The sequence below is a fragment of the Lissotriton helveticus genome, chromosome 9, assembly GCF_964261635.1.
Source record: "Lissotriton helveticus chromosome 9, aLisHel1.1, whole genome shotgun sequence".
Classification (NCBI taxonomy): domain Eukaryota; kingdom Metazoa; phylum Chordata; class Amphibia; order Caudata; family Salamandridae; genus Lissotriton; species Lissotriton helveticus.
The window spans coordinates 928003545-928031417 of record NC_136070.1 but is presented as its reverse complement, the minus strand read 5'-3'; the positions used below and the strand labels follow the sequence as shown (position 1 = coordinate 928031417).

At 51.5% G+C, this 27873-nt stretch overlaps 1 protein-coding gene across 1 annotated transcript in view; it reads left to right on the top strand.

Moving 5' to 3' along the window:
• The first annotated feature begins 6026 nt into the window (after positions 1-6026).
• TIMM50 (translocase of inner mitochondrial membrane 50) overlaps positions 6027-27873 on the top strand; it is a 301751-nt gene continuing 279904 nt past the window's right edge. The window contains exon 1 of the mRNA XM_078661133.1: positions 6027-6192. Coding sequence (XP_078517259.1) covers positions 6046-6192 — 147 coding nt within the window. The 5' untranslated portion in view covers positions 6027-6045. The remainder of the gene's footprint in view (positions 6193-27873) is intronic.

The following is a 27873-nucleotide window of genomic DNA, read 5'->3' as shown; positions in this document are numbered from 1 at the left end:
AGTTGGCATGATGCTGGCGAAAAGAGATATAGCGCAGAAATGGGGGGCGATGGAAACCCCTACCCTGACGCAATGGTGTAGGAATATGGATATGGCGATGATAACGGAGAGGGCAGTGTATCAACAAAGGTGTAACCCACGTAAATGGAACAAAATATGGCTCTCATGGAACACTTATAGGGGAGATATATGTGAGCCTTTACCGGAAGGTGAAGAACTAGATAGCGAAGGGGAGGAGGAGGGCGTAGAATGAGGGGGGGAAGAAAAGGGAGCTGAAGCTTGGTGTGGGATTGCTGTACATTGGATGTGTTCTATTGCAGAGGCCGCAGATTGCGTAGGCCACAATATGTTGCATTTATGATGAAGGGTAGCCAGTACTTATAGGGAGGATGCTTATGATGGTCAATGCCATATATCCAATCATTTAAGTTTTCAGTTAATCGTTACTGTATTAAAATAAAAGTTGCACTGTCGAAGAAACATGGCTGAATGTTGAGGTCACACTTAAGAATGTCTAAAAATGTGACCGTGTTTTTAAATATGCACCAATAATAAAAAATATTACAAAAAAAAAAAACTAGCAAATTTTGATTTATAACTGTATTTGCTAGTGGCACATGTAGTGCGCAGGAAATGTCTATGTCCCATTTATACTGTTTTAAAAAATCATATGGAAAAGTGACCTAATCAGTATGATTTTTAATGGTTTTACTTTTTAACCTTGAATGTAATAGTTATGTAGGATTGACCATGCTAAACTAGGAAGTTTTTGACTTGTAGTTCTACTATCATAAGTACAGTTTTAATATGAAGTAGGAAATTTAGTAAAGGCACGTAGCTCTTTGCTTTGACTATTTTAAACAATTAGACCTTCACGGGTTAACATTGTCTGCCGGGATATTCTAAATGAAATGATATTAATTAGGAACAACAATGCTCCGTATTTTTGAATATTAAAGCACTTTTCTCCAAACCTTAACTAGGCAAAGTTAGTAGGATTATCTTCCATTTTGGGTGGTTTATAGTTGCGGATCGTCGTGATGTACATATGATTTAGGTTATAGTTTTTTGTTTTTTTACGAGTTCAAATGAAGTGACGTTGGGTATTCCTACTGATTGGAAACGGATTTGATTACGTTATTTATTGATTATGTTTTATTTGGTGATTATATTGTGATGCATTGTAAGTTTTAATTAACTGAACAATAAGGTCTTCTTCATCTAGTGTTCATTTTTGCTTTCCACTGAACCACTGTTTCAATAGATCCACCACAAAAAATGCACGCCTACCTTAGAGTCCATGAACAGAAAAAATCATCCTAATTTTGTTTGGTACATGTATCAGGTATACATTTCATACCAACAGAGCCACAGAATTTGATCGAGATGTAGAAAAATAAATGGCTGAATTGAATTCGTCATAAAATTGCATTGAACAGGGTGAAGTTTTAAGATGAAAAGACCAAAATAAAAAAAATTTATTTAACAAACTACGGAGAATCAGCTAAAATCGTAAGCGTTGCCCTGTTATGCAAGTAAATGTTATTTTTTCTACTGATGAGTGAAAATTCTAATATAGTTGAGCGCAGCTAAGTTATCCAGGGCTGTTGGTTCCCTCCTCAGTCAGCCGTCTCCACCGGGTGAACGGGTTGGGGTGGCTATGTTTCAAATGTATTTCTCACAATGTATAACTGTGGCTGCATATGGGGCGGTAGGGTGGGGGATCCGGGACACATCAGTTATCCAGGTGGAGAAAATTTGTTTTTGTATGAAGCGTTTATCTGTTCCGTTTTCTACCTCACATTTTATTTGCCATAATGAGCTGGGGTTAAATAACTTAGGGCAAAGCTTTCCAAAATGTGTGTCCCGACACAGTACTGTGTCGCCTGCAAGTGGTGGGTGTGTCGCAGGATGCGGCACTTAGCACATAACTGCTAATTAGGAGGCATTCCTTTGAAAGAGCAGCGCAGCGAAGACTCCGAGACACTCTGCTCTAGGGGGGCCAGGAGATTCACAACAAAGCCCCATTAACAAGTAAATGGTCCTTTAAAGACCTGCGTAGTACTCGGGGTGCAGCTGTGTGTGCCCGGGAAGCTGGTGTGAGGTGACAGGCAGACGGAGGGAGACAGTGAGATAGAGGGAGAAAGACAGGGAGAGAGAGGGAAACAGAGAGAGGGAGACAGAGGGACTGATACAGAGGGTTTGAGACAGGGAAGGATACAGAGAGAAGGATACAGAGTGAGACAGAGAGGGAGACAGACAGAGGGAGGGAGATAGAGAGAGAGGGAGACAGAGGGAGGGAGACAGACAAGAGACAGACGGAGGGAGGGAGACAGCGGGAGAGAGGGAGAAAGAGATAGAGGGACAAAGAGAGAGTGAGACAGAGGGAGGGAGAGAGAGGTAGAATAAGGGATAGAGAGGGAGGGAGACATAGACAGACAGAGATGCAGACAGAGACAGACAGAGACAAATAGAGGCAGGGACAGGGGCAGTCAGACAGAGACAAATAGAGGCAGAGACAGGGGCAGTCAGACAGAGGCAGAGACAGACAGAGACGGCGAAGGAGACAGAGGGAGGGAGACAGGGACAGACAGGGACAGACAGACCGAGGTAGTGAGAGAGAGGGAGACAGATGGATTGAGAGAGGGAGTGAGGGAGTGAGAGACAGAGACAGAGGGAGTGAGAGACAGAGACAGAGGGTGGGAGACAGAGGGTGGGAGACAGTGGGTGGGAGACAGAGGGTGGGAGACAGAGCGACATACAGACAGAGGGAGGGAGACAGAGGAAGCGAGACAGACAGAGGGAGACAGACAGAGGGAGACAGAGGGACACAGGGAGAGGGAGACAGAGGGAGAGAGAGGGAGGGAGAGAGAGAGAGTGAGACAGTTACAGAGGGAGAGAGGGAGGGAGACAGTTACAGAGAGAGAGAGGGAGACAGAGTGAGTGAGCACCCCCCCCGAACCACCCTTAGGTAGTTCGGGCTCCCTACGTTACGTTTGCTCGCTACACTGCCTTACTGTGTCCCAAACTGATGCATCTCTAAAAAGTGTGTCCCCAATATGGAAAGCTGTGACTTAGGGGATCAAATTCGAACCTGCTCCCTTTGATATGGATGTCCATCTGGAAAAACGAAGAGGCATCACTAACAAGAAACATAATTTAAGATTGTCCAGAGTGTGACAAAGGTCTTGACATCCTGTGACTGAAATTTGTGAAAATTCTTTAGATGACATTGGTTTGCCTCAGGCATTAACTAATGTTGCAACATGAGCCACCAGGTTGGAAGGAAGTTCAAACTTTACTGGTATCCCATGCCCCAGAAAAAAGATTAAGGGGAGAAACAATAAAATCATCTATTCCCATGTATTTGTTGGTAAATTCTGAAAAAGCTCTTAGCAATTGTTTATGTAGTGGAAGAGAACTTTGGGAATATTCTATAATGTTTCATTTTAGGGTTGACACAATAAAATATTTATTATGCTTCCCACTAGGCTTCCAGAGCAACCTATAATCATGTGTATGTCTCTGTAATGGTACCTCAAGACAGACCACGCTACATTTTAATTTCTATTGCGGTTTTTTATCAAATATGTACAAAGCTGTTTTTAATTCCTCTTATTACATTTAGAAATTTGATGCATTGCTCTCAAGCTTTTAATTTTTTTTAACTGCTTCATTAAGAAGAAACTTGTTTGTATGTAGACTCGTTCTTATGTGCTGCAGTACGCTCTATAAGCACAATGCACTTTGAGTAGGATGTTTTTACTCTTTACAATTGTTAGATGATTTATTGTTGTTAAAGTTGCACATTTATGCATTTATTGCTAACCAAGCCTTTTATGGTTGCTTCGCAGCCAAATAAAGTTTCTTCTGATCTGACTGGAGTGAAAATTCAGAGCTTTGTTGTGAATTATGAGTTATCTTGTGGTGGGGGAGTGGGTGCGGCTATGTACAGGGCACAAGGGAGGATACATGTAGGTAGACCCACTCTTTTCACAGGGTGGATGCCGTCTACACTGCCATGAGGTTGGGCCCCACAGAAAAATGCTAAATTTGTCCAGGTGTAATTCTCAACCACCGGAACACATTCAACAGCGCCTACACTTTGTCTGCTAACATTCCGAGCAGCAACATGCAGGCACAGAATGATTCCAGCTGGGCCCATTAAAAGGCCAAAGTTAAGGAGCCATCAGGCCTTCTTTTGTTAGAGTATCCTGGCTGGGAGCTATTGGGAGCCTCACACCTAAATGCAATTGAGAGGAAACAAAGGCACACAGCTTATCACTTCACAGGTAATTAAGAGAGGCACATTTTTTACTTTGTTCGGTCCCTGTATGTATGAGATATGCATGCACTGTAAGAATGTTAGATGTGTTGGTCTGCCCCAGTATTTACACAAATAACTTAAATACCACTATTACGTTTTATTTCTTTTTTAGCGCCACAGCACTTTTCATCCGAATGCAGGGTGGCGGAGAGCTTTATATCACATGTGCACATTATGCATTCACAATACATCAAATATGTTAAATCAATGTGTAGGATGTTGTGCATAAAACAGTGAGGGTTACAAGGTGTAGGAGCCACATTTCCTTGATTGTTCACTGTGCTATATTAGGATTACAATTTATGAACTGCAAGTAACAAAAGGATCTGTGTTAAAAGCAGTAACCCACTTACCCATTTGCATAAAATAAAAACCTGTCATCTGCATGTTCTTTAATGTGCTTTGCAGGAGACATATTACATACATGCTGACATTTTAGAAGAGGAAAGTGGGAGATAAAAAAAAAAAATCGGGAGCCCTTTGAGCTGAAGCCCTTTGAGCCCAATGGGCATTTGCACGCCTGATATATGATATTAACTAACAATGGTACTTTGATTCAAAACTGGGCCTAGACAAAACATAGATCTCTCCAGCAAATACGTTAACCTCCAGAGTTATTGTACCATTATTATTATTCCCTAAGATTTAGTAGACACACAAATATCTCTGCAGTAGGTGCCTCAACCCCATAAGAAATTTTAAAATGTAGAATTTGCAACCAATTGAGCAGAACAGACATACGGCTTTGTTTCTCCTTGTAGTAAAAAATAAATGAGGACCAGATTTTGCATCACTTCTTTGGGCACAACCCTAACACAAAATCCCAGTGGTTAAATATTATAATGCGCTTAAATGTACCAATGAATGACCTACTAAACATATGTGTGAGTTCTTAAGATTTGATGTCACTTCTTGTAATGCGATGGGTAGCGATGCCACTTCCTGTGATTCCATGTGCGATGTCACGCAAGGTGATGTCACAGGCCATGATGTCACTTGCATATTGCCTAACTTGGTTAGTCCATCCACTTTTTTTTTTCCTTCCCAACTTGTGCCCTGGCTGTGTGACAGGCAGAGGCGCAGAACAATAGGCTGCCCACCTATGCTAACTCTGCACAGTCGCTCCGTGATGCTCCAACGAATTCATCCTAGAGTCAGGGCTCTAATGCTCAATTACCACCACTCCAGCAAACAGCAACTCGAGCACGTGTGTCCTTGGCAAGTTCCATGTCCTTTCTCGGTTTCCATACTAATGCACAAGTATCCGTTTAACTCCTCCTACCGAGCTGACGGACATGCCTAGAAGGTCAGTTGAGAACGTCAGTGTAGATAAAGGGAGGGAGAGAGAGAAAGTGGTGCTTTAGAAGTACCTGTCATCGCCTTCCTCACATATATATCTCTGGGCAGCTCACGCGTAAGAAAGAATGGATAGATTATAACGCTAGTCCCGGGTGTTTCTGCCACTTGAAACATGGCCGCCTGGCTATGACCTAATTGACAAGGAAGACAAGCCTATACTCCAATCATAGGTTAGGGTCACAGAAAACAGGCCGGTTAACCTGACAGCTCTACCGTTGATTGGTTTACAGAACATGAAATCCCGCCCTGTGCCATTGTGATTGGCAGTTATGGACTTTTTCCCGTGTACTCGTTTCTGATTCGTTACTTGTTTGCTGGGCTCGTCCAATGACTTTGCCCTGTGAACTGACTTGTAAAAGATGGCGGCTGCTATGCTGCCTGGTCGCTTGGTGTTGCGTGGGTTCGTGGGTGGGTTGTGTAGAGGTTTGAGCGCAACGACCACAGGAGGGACCACGGGTGGTGCAGGACTCACAGAGGCTATCCTGCGTGAGAAGAACCGGCAGCAGGTAATGCTAGGGGCACCCAGTAATTGAGGAAAGGGAATGGGGGTGACAAATTGAAGTGGGTCGGTCCACTGTGCGGGGACATTATCAGGGAGAAGAGACATTTCTAAGGGAGCTGAGAGTAGAAAGGGACGTGGAAAGTCTACTGAGGGAATAGAAGAAGGGCAGCCCAATGAGGGTGGATGAGAAGGGGTTAATGTATCTGCATCATAATGTAATTAATGCATCTGAAGTGGTAGAGGACAGCTGAAGGAGAGAGTCACAAGTGAGGGTTGCTGTATTGAAAAATTGGTATTTTATTGCTGGGTGAGCAATATCACCTTAAACCACAGAAAAGGTGATGTGAGAAATGCTTGCAATTTGTATAACCACTAGCAATCACTATGGGTAGCGTCCCAACCTATTGTCCTTTTGCTCGCCAGGCCACCTCAGTTTGAACCCATCCATATGCAGATAAGTAAATGTTTATTGTTTAGTTAATTAAAACCTTATCAATATTTCACATAAAAGGAGCAATACAATCTCTACAAAATGTAAAACATAAGTTTTACATTGTCAGATTGCTACAAGCACATGTTTTTTAAACATTTTTGGCAGTACATTTTCAGATTGATGGATTTGTTATTTCAATAAGATTCGTAGCCTAAATCATAAGATTTCAGCGTTCTGTAGTACAGTTGAAAGTTATGTTGAACCAGTTCGTAAGGTTAACAGAATGTAGCCACTTACATATTCTTTATGATAAAATTCCAAAAATATCTGGTTTTCTCATTCTGCTTCAAAGTTGGTGTTTCAATTTTCAGAGCCTGTTTATGAGAGTTCAGAAATGTAACCAGTTTACAATTCATTTGAGGGTCTGAGGGATTATTATAGCAGCTCTGCATGTCCTTATTCCTCTGAAGTTTAAAGCTTTCCATAGTAATGTGACTCATGCAGTATGTAGTTAGGGGCATGTGCAAATTATAGGAATAAAATCCTCTTTATTGATACCGCAGAATCGGCATATTTTGGCCCTTTGGCTGGTACGCAACCAACAGTAGTTTCCCAAAGCATAAGGCCATCAATTGTCTTTTTAGGTAGATCGAGAATGTAATATTTAAATAAGGTGCCGGTGCAAGGGTCTTGTAGTTGTTAATCACCATCCAGGCGTGCGACCTCAAACTGAAGAATTGTTTGTCAAGTAGCAGGGATTAGAATTTTGCTGGAAGGTTCTTATTTCACAGGTCGACCGTGCAAGTAGTTATTAGTGCATTATAAAGGTATTGATTGTATGGTGATTTTTTTTGTGGATTTTTTTTGTATCCTTTTACAATTCTGTCCAAAGGGTCTGATTGAGTAGGGAGTTTGCCGTGTTCTGTTTCAGTCGATACTAAAGCTTTATTGTGGTTTTCATTCTCCTTACTGTTTCATTTAAAAGGCCAAATTGAGTCGCACCTGGGCTGGTGAGGCTGACTGATTTATCTGGAAGGCCTTTTTGAAGGTTGAAACTAGTAGTTTGTTTAAAAGTTCAGAGTCTTTACCGTGTAGAGCAATACTGGCATACGTTATTGTTGGAAGCATTTTGGCCGACATCACTGCCAGCAAAGGTTTGTGTGACTGCCACTTCAATTTTTTTCCAGGGTCCTGAAGCCGAATGTTAATGCACTAGTTCTCTGTGATATAGATTTTTTGCTCTTGATGGTTTTGCCTGTTATCCATATAGAACCCAAGGTATTTATAACTAGTTACTTCCTCTAACTGATTACCGTCCAGCCATATATTCATATGCCAATAAGTCTTGACCCTGCTCCTCATGGTAGCAGTCCAGCCCAAATTGCCAGGCCAGGTCCTCCCTGAACCGGAACACAAGCAACCCAGGGCTGGTTACAGCTTGTTTCCAGTGACAGAGTTAGCATGGGACCCACGTCTGGGCACACCCATGCCACTTAGGGTGATACATGAAAACACAAAAGGTTATGGGAGGAATGCTTGCAATTTGTCTAACCAATGGCAATCACTTGTGGTAGCATCCCAATCCATTGTTCTTTTGCTCACCATTCCACCTTAGTTTGGACCCAGCCATATGCAAATCGTATACCACAGACTACGTCTAGAACTATATCTAACAGCCATAGTATATTGCCAAATCTCATCATCCCAGCAAAATTTTGCGCTATATGTGCATCAGATACTCTGAAGGTGTAGCTTTTCTAATTCTGAAAACTACCTGGCTCCAATAATTTCTCTCTCACTCACAAAGGCTAGAATGCACTAATGTCACAGAAATATAACTTGGGCACATGGTAATGGTTGTGAAGTTTGACCAAAACAAATTGGAAATCACGGTTAAAGCAGTCTACCAGGCATTGGTCGGTTCTTGGACTTTTAAAGTTTCTGAACTGTGTCGGGGTTCAAAATACTCAACTTCAACACACAATGAACAGGCCATCTTCGCATCTTAACTGGAAGCCCATGTAAACTGATTTTTTTTTGTTTTTACAGTTATATATTGATGTGATTTCAAATGTGGTGCACAGGGTCCCTGCCATCGAGGTCCCCTGTGCCAGTGCACTTTTCCTAAAACAACCCCCCAATTGTTACCTCTGCCTCCGCCTCCTGTAAGACCCTAGTAAATAGTACCCTTGATGCCTGGAAGCTGAAAAGTGCTCTCTGGACCCCCCTCACTGGTACCATGCCACTGCCCTTGCAGCCTGCATGCCCCTGTGAGGTAGAAAATGGGTTGACATAGCACCCTGCCCGGGTGCCATGCCAGCTAGCACTGCCTGACAGTATAAGTACAAGATCATCCGAAAAGACCGCACCAATCAAACAGGAGGAGGCATCGCCATCGTCCACAAGAATACCATCAGAATCACGACCAACTCCGACGATAACCTCATGACCGCCGAACACCTCCACTTCCAGATCCACACCGACCCCAGGACCACACTTCGAGGCACCCTCATCTATAGACCACCAGGAACCTGCGCACAATTCAACGAAGACATCACAGACTTCATCAGCCCACATGCCATCACCTCCGAGAACTACATTCTACTGGGAGACCTCAACTTCCACCTGGAAAAGAAAAACTACAGCAACACCACCACCCTTCTGGACAACCTGGCCAATCTCGGACTCAAACAACTTGTTGACACCCCCACTCACCTTGCCGGACACACGCTCGACCCTATCTTCACCTCCAGCAAACACATCTCCTTCGATCACACCACAGCTCTTCATTGGACGGACCACAACTGCGTTCACTTCAGCTATAGAAAGACCACGACCCACAACCCCCCACAACCTATTCCTCGAAGAAACTGGAACAAAATCACCACCGACCAACTCTTCACATCGCTTAACCAAAACCCTCCTGCCATATCAGCGGACCCAAACCAAGCTGCCACCAGACTCACACAATGTATCACCCACTGCGCTGACGAATTAGCACCCCTGAAAAACCACCAGATCAAACAAGGTAGCAAAAAGGCCCCCTGGTTCAACGATGATCTTAAGAAATCCAAGAAGCTATGTCGTACCCTCGAGAAAACATGGAGAAAAAACCCAACTACTGACAATCAGACCTCCTTCAAGGACGCCACCCGCAAACACCACCAATTGATCCGATCCAGCAAGAAATCTGCATTCAAGGATCGACTCGACAACAACGCCCACAACAGCAAGGAACTTTTCAACATCGTCAAAGAATTCACCAACCCCACCTCCGGCACCAACGACATCACTCCCTCTCAAGACCTCTGCGACTCTTTATCCTCTTTCTTCCACAACAAAATCGCCGACATACATAACAGCTTTGAAAACCAATCCGATGAACAGCCCACTCCACCCACCTCCGAACCAAAACGGCATTCTCACAACCTTTTCGCCTGGAACCCAATCACCACTGAGGACACCATCCGCCTGGTGAACTCCATTCACTCAGGATCGCCAACCGACCCATGTCCCCACCACATCTTCAACAAAGCAAACTCCATCATCGCACCCCATCTCCGTGATGTCATCAACTGTTCCTTCAACTCCGCTACCTTCCCGGAAAGCTGGAAACATGCCGAACTCAGCGCCCTCCTGAAGAAACCCACAGCAGACCCCTCTGAACTTAAGAACTACCGCCCCATCTCACTCCTCCCATTCCCTGCCAAAGTCATTGAGAAAGCCGTCAATAGTCAGCTCGCCGCCTTCCTGGAATCCAACAATTCCCTCGACCCCCTCACAGTCCAGCTTCCGTGCCAAACACAGCACCGAAACCGCCCTCATCGCAGCTACAGACGACATCCGAACGCTACTGGACAACGGAGAAACAGTTGCCCTCATCCTACTCGACCTCTCCGCCGCCTTTGACACAGTATGTCATAGCACCCTCATACATCGCCTCAACAACGTCGGAATACAAGGAAAAGCTTTGGACTGGATCATCTCGTTCCTCGCCGGAAGAACCCAGAGAGTCCGCCTCCCCCCATTCAAATCAGAGGCCACCGAAGTCATCTGTGGTGTACCAAGGACGTACTATGCCTGCTACAAGATCTAACCTTTGATATGTCATCCAGCCTATTGATAAGTCTGGACGTTGAAAGTCTTTATACCAGCTTGCCACACAGAGAGACTTTACAGATTCTAGAGGAAGTATTGTACGAAAACGAGTGGTCATTCCAGACTCCTCGCCATGTGGTACTCGAATGCTGCCAACTGGCACTATGTGAGAACTTCTTCCGTTTTGAATCGACCCTGTATAAACAACAACATGGGACCAGTATGGGCAGCACATTCGCGCCGAGTATAGCCGGATTGTACGTCCACCAACTGGAGAAAAACAAAATACTGATTGAAGGAAATCCACATAGACATCATATCCTCCACTGGAAACGCTATATCGACGACATTCTGTTGATCTGGCAGGGCACTGAGGAAGAAGCACAGACCTTTCTCACCTGGCTTAATACACAGGATCCTTTCCTGAAGTTCACCTGCTCAATGAGTAAGACAGATCTAGTTTTTCTTGATCTAAACATCCATGCTGAGTCTGGTAGACTGGTGACAACAACTCATTTTAAAGAGACGGCAAGAAACTGTCTCTTGACCTTTGACAGTTTTCACCCTCGCCATCTCAAACAAAACCTGCCATTTGGACAATTCCTCCGTTTACGCAGGAACTGTAGCAAGAAATCAGACTACCTAACCCAAGCGGAAGACCTAAGCAACAAGCTGAAATACAGGAAATACCCAAATAAACTGATCAAAGAGGCTAAAAAACGGGCGGCCAACAACAACAGGGAAGCACTTTTAGAACCCAAAGAAAGAACTCAACCTGAGGACAAGAAACCAATCTGTATCACCACGTACAATCAAGTCTCGAACAATGTATCTAAAATAATCAAGAAACATTGGCCAATACTTAACAGCGGCGGCCTACACATACCTACTCCTATGTTTAGCCATAGGCGGGGTAAAAATTTGAAGGATTATTTGGTACACACACGTCCCACAGCATTAATTCAGACAGTAAGATCCCAGCCACTACCGGACGGTCATTTTCCATGCAACAACTGCAGTGTTTGTCATTTGACCTCCCCAACCAAAAACGTTATCTTCAACAACAGTACGAGATGGGAACTAAAAGGTTTCTCTAATTGCAACACAAGTGGGGTTGTGTATTTGATAACCTGTACGTGCAACCTTCACTATGTAGGAATGACGACAAGGAAGGTCAGTACTCGCATAGTAGAGCACAGAAGTAACATCAGGTGCAAGCGAGCCACAACAAGAATGACCACCCACTTCATTGAGCAGAACCATACACCCAATGATCTGTCCTGGGTAGTATTAGAAACAGTGAAAAACAAAGACAATCTGGAACGCACCCTCCATGAGAAAGAACAAAGATGGGTTTTTCGTCTTCATACAGATACCCAACTTAATGATGAAATCCCGTGGGGAGCATTTCGCCCATAGTTATTTTTTCTAGTGACTGTTCGGGGTTGGTCCGAACTGTTTGAATACCATAGAAAACTGTCGCTGATAACAAAACAAACCCTACTATCAGAAATACTTTTTCCTAAAAAACTAATACACCCAGCTGAGCCTTCCCAGACACGATAGGTACCATCCTTGCCTATCTGCCTAAGTTATGATACCCGCCCTTTTATGAATAAGCCTAAACCAATCCAAAAACGTCTCCAACCCCGCAAAATTTATCTTGTGTTCTAAATTCATGTGCAAGGACGCCCTTGTCCACATTAGCGCCCTAAATTATTGCATATCCCTGTACCCAGCGGTACTCATTAATATTCAGTGTTTGTAACTTACACCCGCGCCGAGCGCGATCGCATCCTACCAATATGGCCGCCCCAGTGCGCGCTCTAGCAAAACAAAGGCGTTTCCCGCCACCCGGAAGCTCACGCGTTTTAAATACACCGCGAGCCCGGCTTCAGATCAGTATGCGGTCGGGTGAGGAAGCAACCAGGTAGTACCGAGCGGGTCTGCCGATAGGAAGTAAGTGAATGGACTATGTAATCTTGCTAGAAAGACGGCAATTCCGAATGGGCAAACAAGAAGGGGAAAAACCTCCTAACTCTGCATTTTGACAATCCCTTTTTTCAGCAATGTTTCCACGAGGCGTTCCTGCCCTTGCCTAAGACCATGGGGTGTAACCATACACTCTTTTATGTAAATATAACCATCTGCCATATTATTTCGTGTATGTATAGTGTGTGTTTTGTCTATAGTCACATTTAGTCTATATGTTTGTATGTTGTATGTGTGAAACCACTAAACCACTTTATTCACAGTGATTTATTTTTCAACACCGTCTTGAAAACCAGCACGCGTCAATATGATGCCATGGGCACACTCACGCCCTAGTTGGAGTGAGATGCTTGTGAGTTGTTCCCCTTCTTGGAAGGGGTTGTCCATCATTTAACATTTGTTGTTCTATTTTGCAGAAAACGCAGTGAAATACAAAACGTATGTACAGCACGCATGTTTTATTAACAACAGCGTTCATTGTAAAATATATATTTTTTAGCAACACTTTTTTCATTTGGAAACAGGAGTGGCAATACAGGGCTGGACCCTGTATGGTCCTGAAGAAAAGCTTGGGGGAGCTTGAAACATGTTGACCTTAACACTGATCTAGCTCAGTAAAAGTTAGAATACAGTGTTACCCCTTTTTAACTTTTTTATACCACACTAGGAGCGAAATAAATTGTTGAGGCCCACTAGCACGGTATTTTTAATCCCACACCCACTCCACCATTATCACACTTGCACCACACATAGTCATCTCACAAAACCAGTGCTCCAGCGTAGTCGCCTTGTCGCAGCACGCCCCTTTTCGTAGAGAACTGGGATGGCCCCAATGATGAAGCATGTCACCGTGGGGCAACCCCGGTGAGTGAGGGGACTCTAGAAAGAAATTTTTCTTTCTTACATATATTTTTTGGTACACACTGACTCAGTAAGCAGTAACCATAAATACACCCACCAGGTCTCTGGACCTTTGACATAAGGTCCCTGTATTTCGTACACAGACTGGAGGCCGACCTGGTCTGGTTTAACCTCCTTCTCCCCCTTCTTTGTTTATGTACCACAAGGATCTTCACTCAGCCCCACCCTCTTCAACGTATACATGAGTCCCCTCGCATCCATCGCGCGCCAACACAACCTCAACATCATCTCCTAAGCAGACGACACCCAGCTGATCCTCTCCCTCACCAAAAACCCTAACACCGCCAAAACCAACTTACACGAAGGAATGAAAGAAGTAGCCGAATGGATGAAGAACAGCCGTTTAAAACTAAACTCGGACACAACGGAAGTCCTCATCCTAGGATCATCCCCCTCTGCCTGGGACGACTCATGGTGGCCACCGGCCCTGGGTACAGCACCCATACCTACAGATCACGCACGTAACCTGGGCTTCATCCTAGACTCCTCCCTCTCGATGACCAGACAAGTCAACGCCGTCTCATCTTCATGCTTCAACATCCTGCGCATGCTCAAAAAAATCTTCCGCTGGATCCCCACCGAAACAAGAAAGACAGTCACCCACGCACTGGTCACCAGCCGACTGGATTATGGAAATACCCTTTACGCCGGAACCACAGCCAAACTACAGAAAAAACTCCAACGCATCCAAAACGCCTCAGCCAGACTCATACTGGACATTCCCCGTCAGGCTCCTATTTCCGGTCACCTGAAGGATCTCCACTGGCTCCCCGTCCACAAGAGAATAACGTTCCGTCTCCTCACCCACGCACACACGGCCCTCTACGACCTAGGACCCGAATGCCTCAACACACGACTGTCCTTCTACACACCCCCCCGCCAACTACGATCATCCAACCAAGCCCTCGCCGCAATTCCGCGCATTCACAGATCCACCATGGGAGGAAGATCCTTCTCCTACTTAGCAGCCAAAACCTGGAATTCTCTCCCCACTCACCTCCGACTTACACAGAACCACCTCTCCTTCAGAAAGCAACTAAAAACCTGGCTATTCGATATGTAATGCACCCACCCTCCCTCAAGCGCCTTGAGACCCTCTGGGTGAGTAGTGCGCTATACAAATTCCTGAACTTGAACTTAGGTAAGCCACCCCTCTAGCAGGCTTCACAGTCCTAAGGCAGGGTACACTATACTCCAGGCGAGGGCTTATCTGCATGAGCAGAGGTGCCCTTACAATATTGGGCACCGTTTCCCAATATTGTAAGTACCAGGGAAGCCATAGTGAGTACATGGGCCGGTAATTCGACAACTCAAGTTCTACAGCACCATGATGGCTTTACTGAATATAGGAGCGATCGTAACCATTCTACACCTCTCAACAAATCCACACTGATGCCATTGTAGGATTTCTTGTACCATGTATCCAGCGGGCACCTCAGAGGTGCCCCCTGCCAACCCAGATGTGGTCTTTGACCGGCTGGGCAGTCAGCTATCTCCATACATGTTTCTGGACCCCTGTGAAGAGAGCCCCTGCTCTTTGGAACCAGAAATAATGCACATCCTGGGAAGAGGTGTTACACTTCCTCCCCCAGGAAGAGCCAGTGCTCGAAGAGGGACGTTTTAAAGGCCTGCCGCCTTTGTAATGTGACCCCATACTTCTGCTGCTAGCAGCAGATGGCCGCCCCTGGTTTACACCCCCACTTTGGGCGAAAAACCCGGCAGGAAAATAATAAAAGATAGGTGTACCCAGGCTCTGCCAACCCCGCCCCTAAGGGGGGGGGGGGGGGAAGCGAGGTGAAGCACAGCTTTCAGTCCCCACCATCTTGAAGATGGGGGATGCCCTCCAATCGGGGTTAGGTCTATGCCCCTTCCATAGCAGGGTGGTATAATAGAGGGTGTTGTCACCCCAGGTAAGGTGCCCTTTGGCCCTACCTGCTACTCCCCTAAACGCCTCCTAAATTGAGTATTGCCGGGGCTCCCCCCAGACCTGATCCCCCAGATCTGCAACGATCTAAGAAGACCCCTGCAATAGATGTCTGAAGAACACTGCCTTGGTCCCAGTCCTACTGGCCTGTCTCCACCTTCGACGACCCTGGGACCTGTCTTGCAACAACGACCTCCAAAACTCATGGGAGGACTGTTGCCTTCAATAAAGACTTCAGTCTCCAGAGGGCAGCAGACCTGTCCCTTAGAAACAGACTCCAAAAACTCAGGATCCAGGCGGATCTGCGTCTCCTGCCCACTTTGCACCTGATGCCCACTGCCCCAGTCTAAGTGGCTCACCTGTGCAGTGTAGTCTTCTCAGTGATCCTGACCCCGTGTCCAGCATTGGCTGACCTCTCCTGCCCTCCATGCAGGTACCTGCAGTGTGAATCCAGAGGCCCCCCACAACCAGCTCCGGTAAGAAGATTCCGACATCCAAAGGCACCCCTGCACCCATAACCCCTGGGCCTTGGTGAACTGAACCAACAGGGCCCCCCTACGCCCCCCCCTACATCCCAACTTACTTATGCTGTCGCTGGTCTTCCTCCTGCAGCCTCAGGTGCCACGCCTGAAGCTTCTTTACCATCAAGAAGATCCTCATTGAAAAGCATTGGGTGCCCCATGTCGAAGTGGCACCCTGCACCTGGCCGCCCAAGTCCTGCTGATGGTGAATGTTTGGTGCTGCTCTGTACCCCCGTGCTTAACCTAACCCCCAAAGCTTGGCTGCTACAACCGATCTACTTATCTTCAAGCAGAGTGGTTCCAGGCACCAAATCATCGAGTTTATGGATGCGACCCACATATTTTTAAAACAGTAGACACTAATGAGGTATTGGAGTGAAGTCCTATCGTGAAGAGACACACTAGGGAATGGGGAAGGAAACAATTCCTTTTGTTCTAATTGCCCTCACTCACCCTAGTGGTGTCATGCTTCATCATCAAGTTACCCTGACTCCTATAAGTCAGGGTGGGCTCAACCATATTGCAAGGAGCTCTTAGTCAGAAAATGACCAGGAGGCGATAAAGATTTAACAAGCATTTGCAATGCAATAGCTCTTGCATTAGTAAAGTTTGAGCTATTGGTATTGTAAATGACAATTTTTTAGGGCTCGGGCTCTGCGTACACTGCGCAGCAGTGTCGCGCAGCGACGAGAGTCCTATTCCGGGCGTTTTGAAAATGGACCTTGGGATTCCACACACTCGTGCGTGTGGATTTCCAAGGTCCATTTTCATAGGCCTTCGCGCGCGTGCTGTTTTTAAACAGAACACGCAATAGGCCATAGGCGCTCGCGTAGCTCCGCCTATGGCCTATTGGTGTCTGTTACGCGCACCATAGGCCATATATCTTGACAGCCGCAATAATTGAAGACATATGCTCGCAGTGGCGCGCCCGCACCACTCGCGGGCTTTTTTATTTTTTAGATCGCTTTCGCGATCCGTTGAAGTGCCGCTTGTTTCTCTCGGCATCGTGTGACTCACAATCAATTTAGGCTAGTTTTCATATATCGCTTTCTCCTAGATCTGTGTTGATCGTTTATAAGCGCAGCCCATAACTGACTTTTTTGTATTCCCAGTTTAGTAGCATTGAACTGAAATCGGTAGGAAGGTAACTTGAGTTGGTCATGTCGGCATTTGTATTGATGATCTTCCCTGCAACAAGCCTTTAATCTCTTAGCCCTGGACTTTATCGCCATAATTTTGACCACACCGCATTTTAATTTTGTGAAGGCACGGGTAGCGGTTATCGAATTAGCAGTGTGTTTTCTATTACACGTTTATGATTGTAGGTGTTTACACTAAAACGAAACCCCCCTTGGTGGGAAAGTCTAGCTTAGGCAGGGATATTGTACACACGTAAAACAACACTGTTTCCCAGCCCGGTGATGTAGTGGGAGCTTGAACACAGTGTTTATTCGTGCGACACTTCAATGTGCATCAAGGGTACCGGCTATTGTGTACTGTTACGAGTATTATCGTGGTTAGCACTCATGGCTCACTTAGAGATGCTTTGAAGTGATACATTTACTATAAACGCACTACAACTCCTACTGATAACATAACAGGACTGTGATTCATAGATTTTGATTTTTACAATCGAAAAGCGGCCACTCGGTTCAGGTCAAACATAATTATTTTGGCATACCGCACTGATACATTCTCCAAGATCTCGAGTGTAACTCGCCTTCATCCTAATAAAAAATAAACAAGCATTGGAAATGCAATAGGTCTCGCATTAGGAAAGTTTGAGCGATTGGTATTGTAAATGACACTTTTTATTCATGTGTTGGTTTTGAAAATAGCAAAATTAATAGCTTTGTCAGTTACAATGTCAATAGTTTTAACTTTCGCAAATGTGACACCTATAGCATTTGTAATGCAATGTGTTTTGTATTTACGTGACTTAGATGTATTGATATTACAAATAACAATGGCTTTTAATTTTGTAAATAATTAATACTTAAATAAAATGTATTGTAATTTATAATGGCAATAGCTTAAACGTTTGTAAATAACTTTTGTGAAGATTATGCTCAGTGTATTTATTGTGTCGAAAATCCAAGAACATTGCATTTGCACCTACACACACACAGAGCCACACACACACACACACATATAGATGTGGTGGATCTGGGGGATATGGTGGTGGTGGATGTGATGGTGGTGGTGGATGTGGGGGTGGATGTGGTGGTGGATGTGGTGGTGGTGGTGGATGTGGTGGTGGTGGTGGATGTGGTGGTGGTGGATGTGGTGGAGGTGGTGGATGTGGTGGTGGTGGATGTGGTGGTGGATGTGTTGGATGTGGTGGTGGAAGTGATGGTGGGTGTGGTGGATGCGGTGGTGGATGCGGTGGTGGTGGTGGATGCGGTGGTGGTGGTGGATGCGGTGGTGGTGGTGGATGTGGTGGTGGTGGTGGATGTGGTGGTGGTGCATGCGGTGGTGGTGGAAGTGGTGGAGGATGTGTTGGATGTGTTGGATGTGGTGGTGGATGTGGGGGATGTGGTGGAGGATGTGGTGGTGGTGGGTGTGGTGGATGTGGTGGTGGTGGTGGGTGTGGTGGATGTGGTTGTGGTGCATGTGGTGGATGTGGTTGTGGTGGATGTGGTGGTGGATGTGGCGGTGGATGTCATGGTGGATGTCATGGTGGATGTGGAGGTGATGGTGGATGTGGTGGTGGATGCGGTGGATGTGGTGGTGGTGGTGGTGGATGCGGTGGATATGGTGGTGGTGGATGTGGTGGTGGTGGATGCGGAGGTGGTGGTGGATGCGGTGGTGGATGTGTTGGATGTGGTGGATGTGGTGGTGGATGTGGTGGATGTGGTGGTGGATGTGGTGGTGGTGGATGCAGTGGATGTGGTGGTGGTGGGTGTGGTGGATGGTGTGGTGGATGTGGTGGTGGATGTGGTGGTGGATGCGGTGGTGGATGCAGTGGTGGTGCATGTGGTGGATGTGGCGGTGGATGTCATGGTGGATGTGGAGGGGATGGTGGATGTGGATGGTGGATGTGGTGGTGGATGTGGTGGTGGATGCGGTGGTGGTGGTGGATGTGGTGGTGGTGGATGCGGTGGTGGTGGATGTGGTGGTGGATGCGGTGGTGGATGCGGTGGTGGATGCGGTGGTGGATGCGGTGGTGGATGCGGTGGTGGTGGGTGTGGTGGATGTGGTGGTGGATGTGGTGGTGGATGTGGTGGTGGTGGATGTGGTGGATGTGGCGGTGGATGTGGCGGTGGATGTCATGGTGGAGAAGTGTGGCTCACTGGTTAGAGGAGGCAGACCTGGAAGCAGAGGTCAGCCCGGGACCAGGGTTCAATTCCCGGCTCGGCGGGGTCTTGAGTCCTAAAATGTCCATGGACTCGACAATTCTCGCTCCAGTGCCTACTCGATTCATGGGTTCACACTCTGCGACTCTGGGCAATAGCTTGCTAAATCTCCACAACGGCCCCTCGCGGCGGGATGCCTGGCTTTCACCTAGCGGATACCCTGCCGGGGTTATCTCACAGGGGAATACCAGGACGGGTTCCCTAAGCAAGCGCTTAGAAACCGCTCGGTGATTTGCGCTATATAAATTCCTGTACATTTACATTTACACACAAACCCCCCCACACACACAACCCCCTCCCCCCACCCACACACAAACCCCCCCACCCACACACAACCCCCCCACCCACACACAACCCCCCCCACCCACAACCCCCCCCCACACACACAACCCCCCCCACCCACACACACCCACAACCCCCCACACCCACAACCCCCCCACACACAACCCCCCCACACACAACCCCCCCACACACAACCCCCCCACACACACACAACCCCCCCACACACACACAACCCCCCCACACACACACAACCCCCCCACACACACACAACCCCCCAACACACACAACCCCCCCCCACACACACAACCCCCCCACACAACCCCACTCCCATACACACAACCCCCCACACACAACCCCCCCCACACACAACCCCCCCACACACAACCCCCCACACACAACCCCCCACACACACACCCCCACACACACCCCCCACACACAACCCCCCCACACACAACCCCCCCACACACAACCCCCCACACAAACAACCCCCCACACACCCAACCCCACTCACACAACCCCACCCCCACACACACAACCCCCCCACACACAACCCCCACACAACCCCCCCACACACACAACCCCCCCACACACACAACCCACACACACACACAACCCCCCCACACACAACCCCCCACACACAACCCCCCCACACACAACCCCCCCACACACAACCCCCCCACACACAACCCCCCACACACAACCCCCCCACACACAACCCCCCCACACACACAACCCCCCCACACACACAACCCCCCCACACACAACCCCCCCCACACACAACCCCCCCCACACACAAACCCCCCCCACACACAACCCCCCCACACACACAACCCCCCCACACACACAACCCCCCCACACACACAACCCCCCACACACACAACCCCCCACACACACAACCCCCCACACACACAACCCCCCCACACACAACCCCCCCCACACACAACCCCCCACACACAACCCCCCACACACACAACCCCCCACACACACAACCCCCCACACACACAACCCCCCACACACACAACCCCCCACACACACAACCCCCCACACACACAACCCCCCACACACAACCCCCCACACACAAACACCACCACACACACAACCAAACCCCCCCCACACACAACCCCCCACGCACAAACCCCCCCACACACAAACCCCCACACACACAACCCCCCCCACACACACACAACCCCCCACACACACACAACCCCCCACACACACACAACCCCCCACACACACACAACCCCCCACACACATAACCCCCCCCACACACACAACCCCACACACAACCCCCACACACAACCCCCCACACACAACCCCCCCACACACAACCCCCCCACACACAACCCCCCCACACACAACCCCCCCACACACAACCCCCCCCACACACAACCCCCCCCACACACAACCCCCCCCACACACAACCCCCCCCACACACAACCCCACTCCCACACACAACCCCACTCCCACACACAACCCCACTCCCACACACAACCCCACTCCCCCCCCCACAACCCCCCCCACACACACAACCCCCCCACACACACAACCCCCCCACACACACAACCCCCCACACACACAACCCCCCACACACACAACCCCCCACACACAACCCCCACACACACACAACCCCCACACACACACAACCCCCCCACACACACAACCCCCCCACACACACAACCCCCCCCACACACACAAACCCCCCCCCACACACGAACCCCCCCACACACACAACCCCCCCACACACACAACCCCCCCACACACACAACCCCCCCACACACACACAACCCCCACACACACACAACCCCCCCACACACACAACCCCCCCACACACACAACCCCCCCACACACACAACCCCCCCACACACACAACCCCCCCACACACACAACCCCCCCACACACACAACCCCCCCACACACACAACCCCCCCACACACACAACCCCCCCACACACACAACCCCCCCCCACACACACAACCCCCCCCACACACACAACCCCCCCACACACACAACCCCCCACACACAACCCGCGCCACACAAACCCCCCCACACACAAACCCCCCCACACACAAACCCCCCCACACACACAACCCCCCACACACATAACCCCCCCCACACACACAACCCCCACACACAACCCCCACACACAACCCCCCACACACAACCCCCCCACACACAACCCCCCCACACACAACCCCCCCACACACAACCCCCCCACACACAACCCCCCCCACACACAACCCCCCCCACACACAACCCCACTCCCACACACAACCCCACTCCCACACACAACCCCACTCCCACACACAACCCCACTCCCACACACAACCCCACTCCCACACACACAACCCCCCCCACACACACAACCCCCCCACACACACAACCCCCCCACACACACAACCCCCCCCACACACACAACCCCCCACACACACAACCCCCCACACACACAACCCCCCACACACAACCCCCACACACACACAACCCCCACACACACACAACCCCCCCACACACACAACCCCCCCACACACACAACCCCCCCACACACACAACCCCCCCACACACACAAACCCCCCCCACACACAAACCCCCCCCACACAAACCCCCCCCACACACAACCCCCCCACACACACAACCCCCCCACACACACAACCCCCCCACACACACAACCCCCCCACACACACAACCCCCCCACACACACACAACCCCCACACACACACAACCCCCCCACACACACAACCCCCCCACACACACAACCCCCCCACACACACAACCCCCCCACACACACAACCCCCCCACACACACAACCCCCCCACACACACAACCCCCCACACACAACCCCCCCACACACACAACCCCCCCCACACACACAACCCCCCCACACACACAACCCCCCCACACACACAACCCCCCCACACACACAACCCCCCCACACACAACCCGCCCCACACAAACCCCCCCACACACAAACCCCCCCACACACAAACCCCCCCACACACAAACCCCCCCACACACAAACCCCCCCACACACAACCCCCCCACACACACAACCCCCCCCCACACACACAACCCCCCCCACACACACAACCCCCCCCACACACACAACCCCCCCCACACACAACCCCCCCCCCCACACACACAACCCCCCCACACACACCCCCCACACACACACACAACACCCCCAACAAACACAACCCCCCACACACAAAACCCCCCCCACACACACAACCCCCCCCACACACACAACCCCCCCCCCACACACACAACCCCCCCACACACACAACCCCCCCACACACAACCCCCCCACACACACAACCCCCCCACACACAACCACCCACACACACAACCCCCCACACACACAACCCCCCCACACACACAACCCCCCACACACACAACCCCCCCACACACACAACCCCCCCACACACACAACCCCCCACACACAACCCCCCCACACACACAACCCCCCCACACACACACCCCCCACACACACAACCCCCCCGCACACACACCCCCCCGCACACACCCCCCCAGCACACACACCCCCCACACACACACACCCCCCACACACACACCCCCACACACACACCCCCCCACACACCAACCCCCCCACAAACCAACCCCCCCACAAACCAACCCCCCACAAACCAACCCCCCACAAACCAACCCCCACACACCAACCCCCCACACACAACCCCCCACACACAACCCCCCACACACAAACCCCCCACACACACAAACCCCCCACACACAAAACCCCCCCCACACACAAACCCCCCCACACACAAACCCCCCACACACAAACCCCCCACACACACAACCCCCCACACACACAACCCCCCACACACACAACCCCCCACACACACAACCCCACACACACACAACCCCACACACACCCCCCCCCCCCCACACACACACAACCCCCCCACACACACACACACAACCCCCCCACACACACAACCCCCCCACACACACTACCCCCCCACACACACAACCCCCCCCACACACACAACCCCCCCCACACACAACCCCCCCCCACACACAACCCCCCCACACACACAACCCCCCCACACACACAACCCCCCCACACACAACCCCCCCACACACCCAACCCCACTCACACAACCCCACCCCCACACACACACCCCCCACACACAACCCCCCCCCACACACTACAACCCCCACACAACCCCCCACACACACAACCCCCCCACACACACAACCCCCCCACACACACAACCCACACACACACACAACCCACACACACACACAACCCCCCCACACACACAACCCCCCCACACACACAACCCCCCCCACACACACAACCCCCCCACACACAACCCCCCCCACACACCCCCCCCCACACACAACCCCCCCACACACAACCCCCCCACACACAACCCCCCCACACACAACCCCCCACACACAACCCCCCCCCACACACAACCCCCCCACACACAACCCCCCCACACACAACCCCCCCACACTCAACCCCCCACACACAACCCCCCCCACACACAACCCCCCAACACACACAACCCCCCCACACACACAACCCCCCACACACACAACCCCCCCACACACAAACACCACCACACACACAACCAAACCCCCCCCACACACAAAGCCCCACACACAAACCCCCCACACACACAAACCCCCCCCACACACAAACCCCCCACACACACACAACCCCCCACACACACACAACCCCCCACACACACACAACCCCCCACACACACACAACCCCCCACACACAACCCCCCACACACAACCCTCCACACACAACCCCCCCACACACAACCCCCCCACACACAACCCCCCCCACACACAACCCCCCACACACACCCCCCCCCCCACACAACCCCACTCCCACACACACAACCCCCCCACACACACAACCCCCCACACACACAACCCCCCCACACACACAACCCCCCCCCACACACACAACCCCCCCCCACACACACAACCCCCCCCCACACACACAACCCCCCCCCACACACACACCCCCCACTCACACACAACCCCCACACACACACAACCCCCCACACACACAACCCCCCCACACACACAACCCCCCCCACACACACAACCCCCCACACACACAACCCCCCACACACACAACCCCCCACACACACAACCCCCCACACACACAACCCCCCCACACACACACACAACCCCCCCACACACACACAACCCCCCCACACACACACACAACCCCCCACACACAACCCCCCCCACACACAACCCCCCCACACACAACCCCCCCACACACAACCCCCCCACACACACAACCCCCCCCACACACACAACCCCCCCACACACACAACCCCCCCACACACACAACCCCCCCACACACACAACCCCCCACACACACAACCCCCCCACACACACAACCCCCCACACACACAACCCCCCCACACACACAACCCCCCCACACACACAACCCCCCCACACACACAACCCCCCCCACACACAACCCCCCCACACACAACCCCCCCCACACACACACAACCCCCCCCACACACACACAACCCCCCCACACACACACACAACCCCCCCCCACACACACAACCCCCCCACACACACACAACCCCCCCCCACACACACACAACCCCCCCCCCCACACACACAACCCCCCCCACACACACACAACCGCACACACACACAACCCCCCCCACACACACAACCCCCCCACACACACAACCCCCCACACACACAACCCCCCACACACACAACCCCCCACACACACAACCCCCCACACACACAACCCCCCACACACACAACCCCCACACACACAACCCCCCCCACACACACAACCCCCCCACACACACAACCCCCCCACACAACCCCCCCACACACACAACACCCCCAACAAACACAACCCCCCCACACACAAAACCCCCCCACACACACAACCCCCCCACACACACAACCCCCCCCCACACACACAACCCCCCCCCACACACACAACCCCCCCCCACACACACAACCCCCCCCCACACACACCCCCCCCCACACACAACCCCCCCCCCACACACAACCCCCCACACACACAACCCCCCACACACACAACCCCCCACACACACAACCCCCCCACACACACAACCCCCCACACACACAACCCCCCACACACACAACCCCCCCCACACACAACCCCCCCCCACACACACCTCCCCCACACACACACCCCCACACACACACCCCCACACACACAACCCCCCCCACACACACAACCCCCCCCCACACACACACAACCCCCCAAACCCCCCACACACACAACCCCCCGCACACACAACCCCCCGCACACACCCCCCCCACACACACACACACCCCACACACACACACAACCCCCCCACACACCAACCCCCCCACACACCAACCCCCCCACACACCAACCCCCCCACACACCAACCCCCCACACACCAACCCCCCCACACACACACAACCCCCCCCACACACACACACAACCCCCCCCCCACACACACAACCCCCCCCCCCCCCCACACACACACAACCCCCCCCACACACACACAACCCCCCCACACACACAACCCCCCCACACACAACCCCCCCCACACACAACCCCCCCACACAACCAAACCCCCCCCACACACAAACCCCCCACACACAAACCCCCCACACACAAACCCCCCACACACACAAACCCCCCCCACACAACCCCCCCACACACAACCCCCCCACACACAACCCCCCACACACAACCCCCCACACACAACCCCCCCACACAACCCCCCCACACAACCCCCCCACACAACCACCCCCACACACACACAAACCCCCCCACACACAAACCCCCCCCACACACACAAACCCCCCACACACAAACCCCCCCACACACAAACCCCCCACACACAAACCCCCCCCACACACAAACCCCCCACACACAAACCCCCCACACACAAACCCCCCCACACACAAACCCCCCACACACAAACCCCCCACACACAAACCCCCCACACACAAACCCCCCCACACACAACCCCCCCCACACACAACCCCCCCCACACACAACCCCCCCCACACACAACCCCCCCACACACAAACACCCCCCACACACAAACCCCCCACACACAAACCCCCCCACACACACAAACCCCCCCCACACACACACAAGCCCCCACACACACAAGCCCCCCCACACACAACCCCGCCACACACACACACAAACCCGCCCCACACACCCCCCCACACACACACACACACACACACCTGTCCCCACACACCCGTCCCCACACACACCCGTCCCCCCCCGCCACACACACACCCCCGCCACACACACCCCCGCCACACACACCCCTGCCACACACACACCCCTGCCACACACACACCCCCGCCCCACACACCCCACACCACACACACAACCAAACCCCCCACACACAACCCCACACGCACACACACAACCCCCCCACACACACCCCCCACCCACACAACCCCACACACACACACAACCCACCCCACACAAACCCCCCCACACACAAACCCCCTCCACACACAAACCCCCTCCACACACAAACCCCCTCCACACACAAACCCCCACACACACAAACACCCCCACACACAAACCCCCACACACACAAACCCCCCCAAACAACCGCCCCCCACACCCCCCTACACACACACACAACCCCCCACACACACACACACAACCCCACGCACACACAACCCCCCCATACACACAACCCCCCCACACACACAAACCCCCTCCACACACAAACCCCCTCCACACACAAACCCCCTCCACACACAAACCCCCTCCACACACAAACCCCCTCCACACACAAACCCCCACACACAAACCCCCACACACACAAACCCCCCCAAACAACCGCCCCCACACCCCCCCACCACACCCCCCCACCACACCCCCCACACACCCCATGTTGGACAGGCCACATGAAGGGCTCGCTCCCTCCCCGCAGGACAGGGCCCGGGCCACCGTCAGCACCATTGCCCGGCCCAGCCGCCATCTTGGACACGGCACCACGCGGCCGCGCGGCCTCAGCCCGACCCCAACCCTGGGCCTGGCCAGGCCCCGACATCCCGGCACCACCCTCCACCCAGGAGGTGAACGGACCACTTGGCAGGTCAATGGGAGTAAGAAGTGTCGATGGCTCTCCCCCGCCAGGTGCCGAGCACCCCCA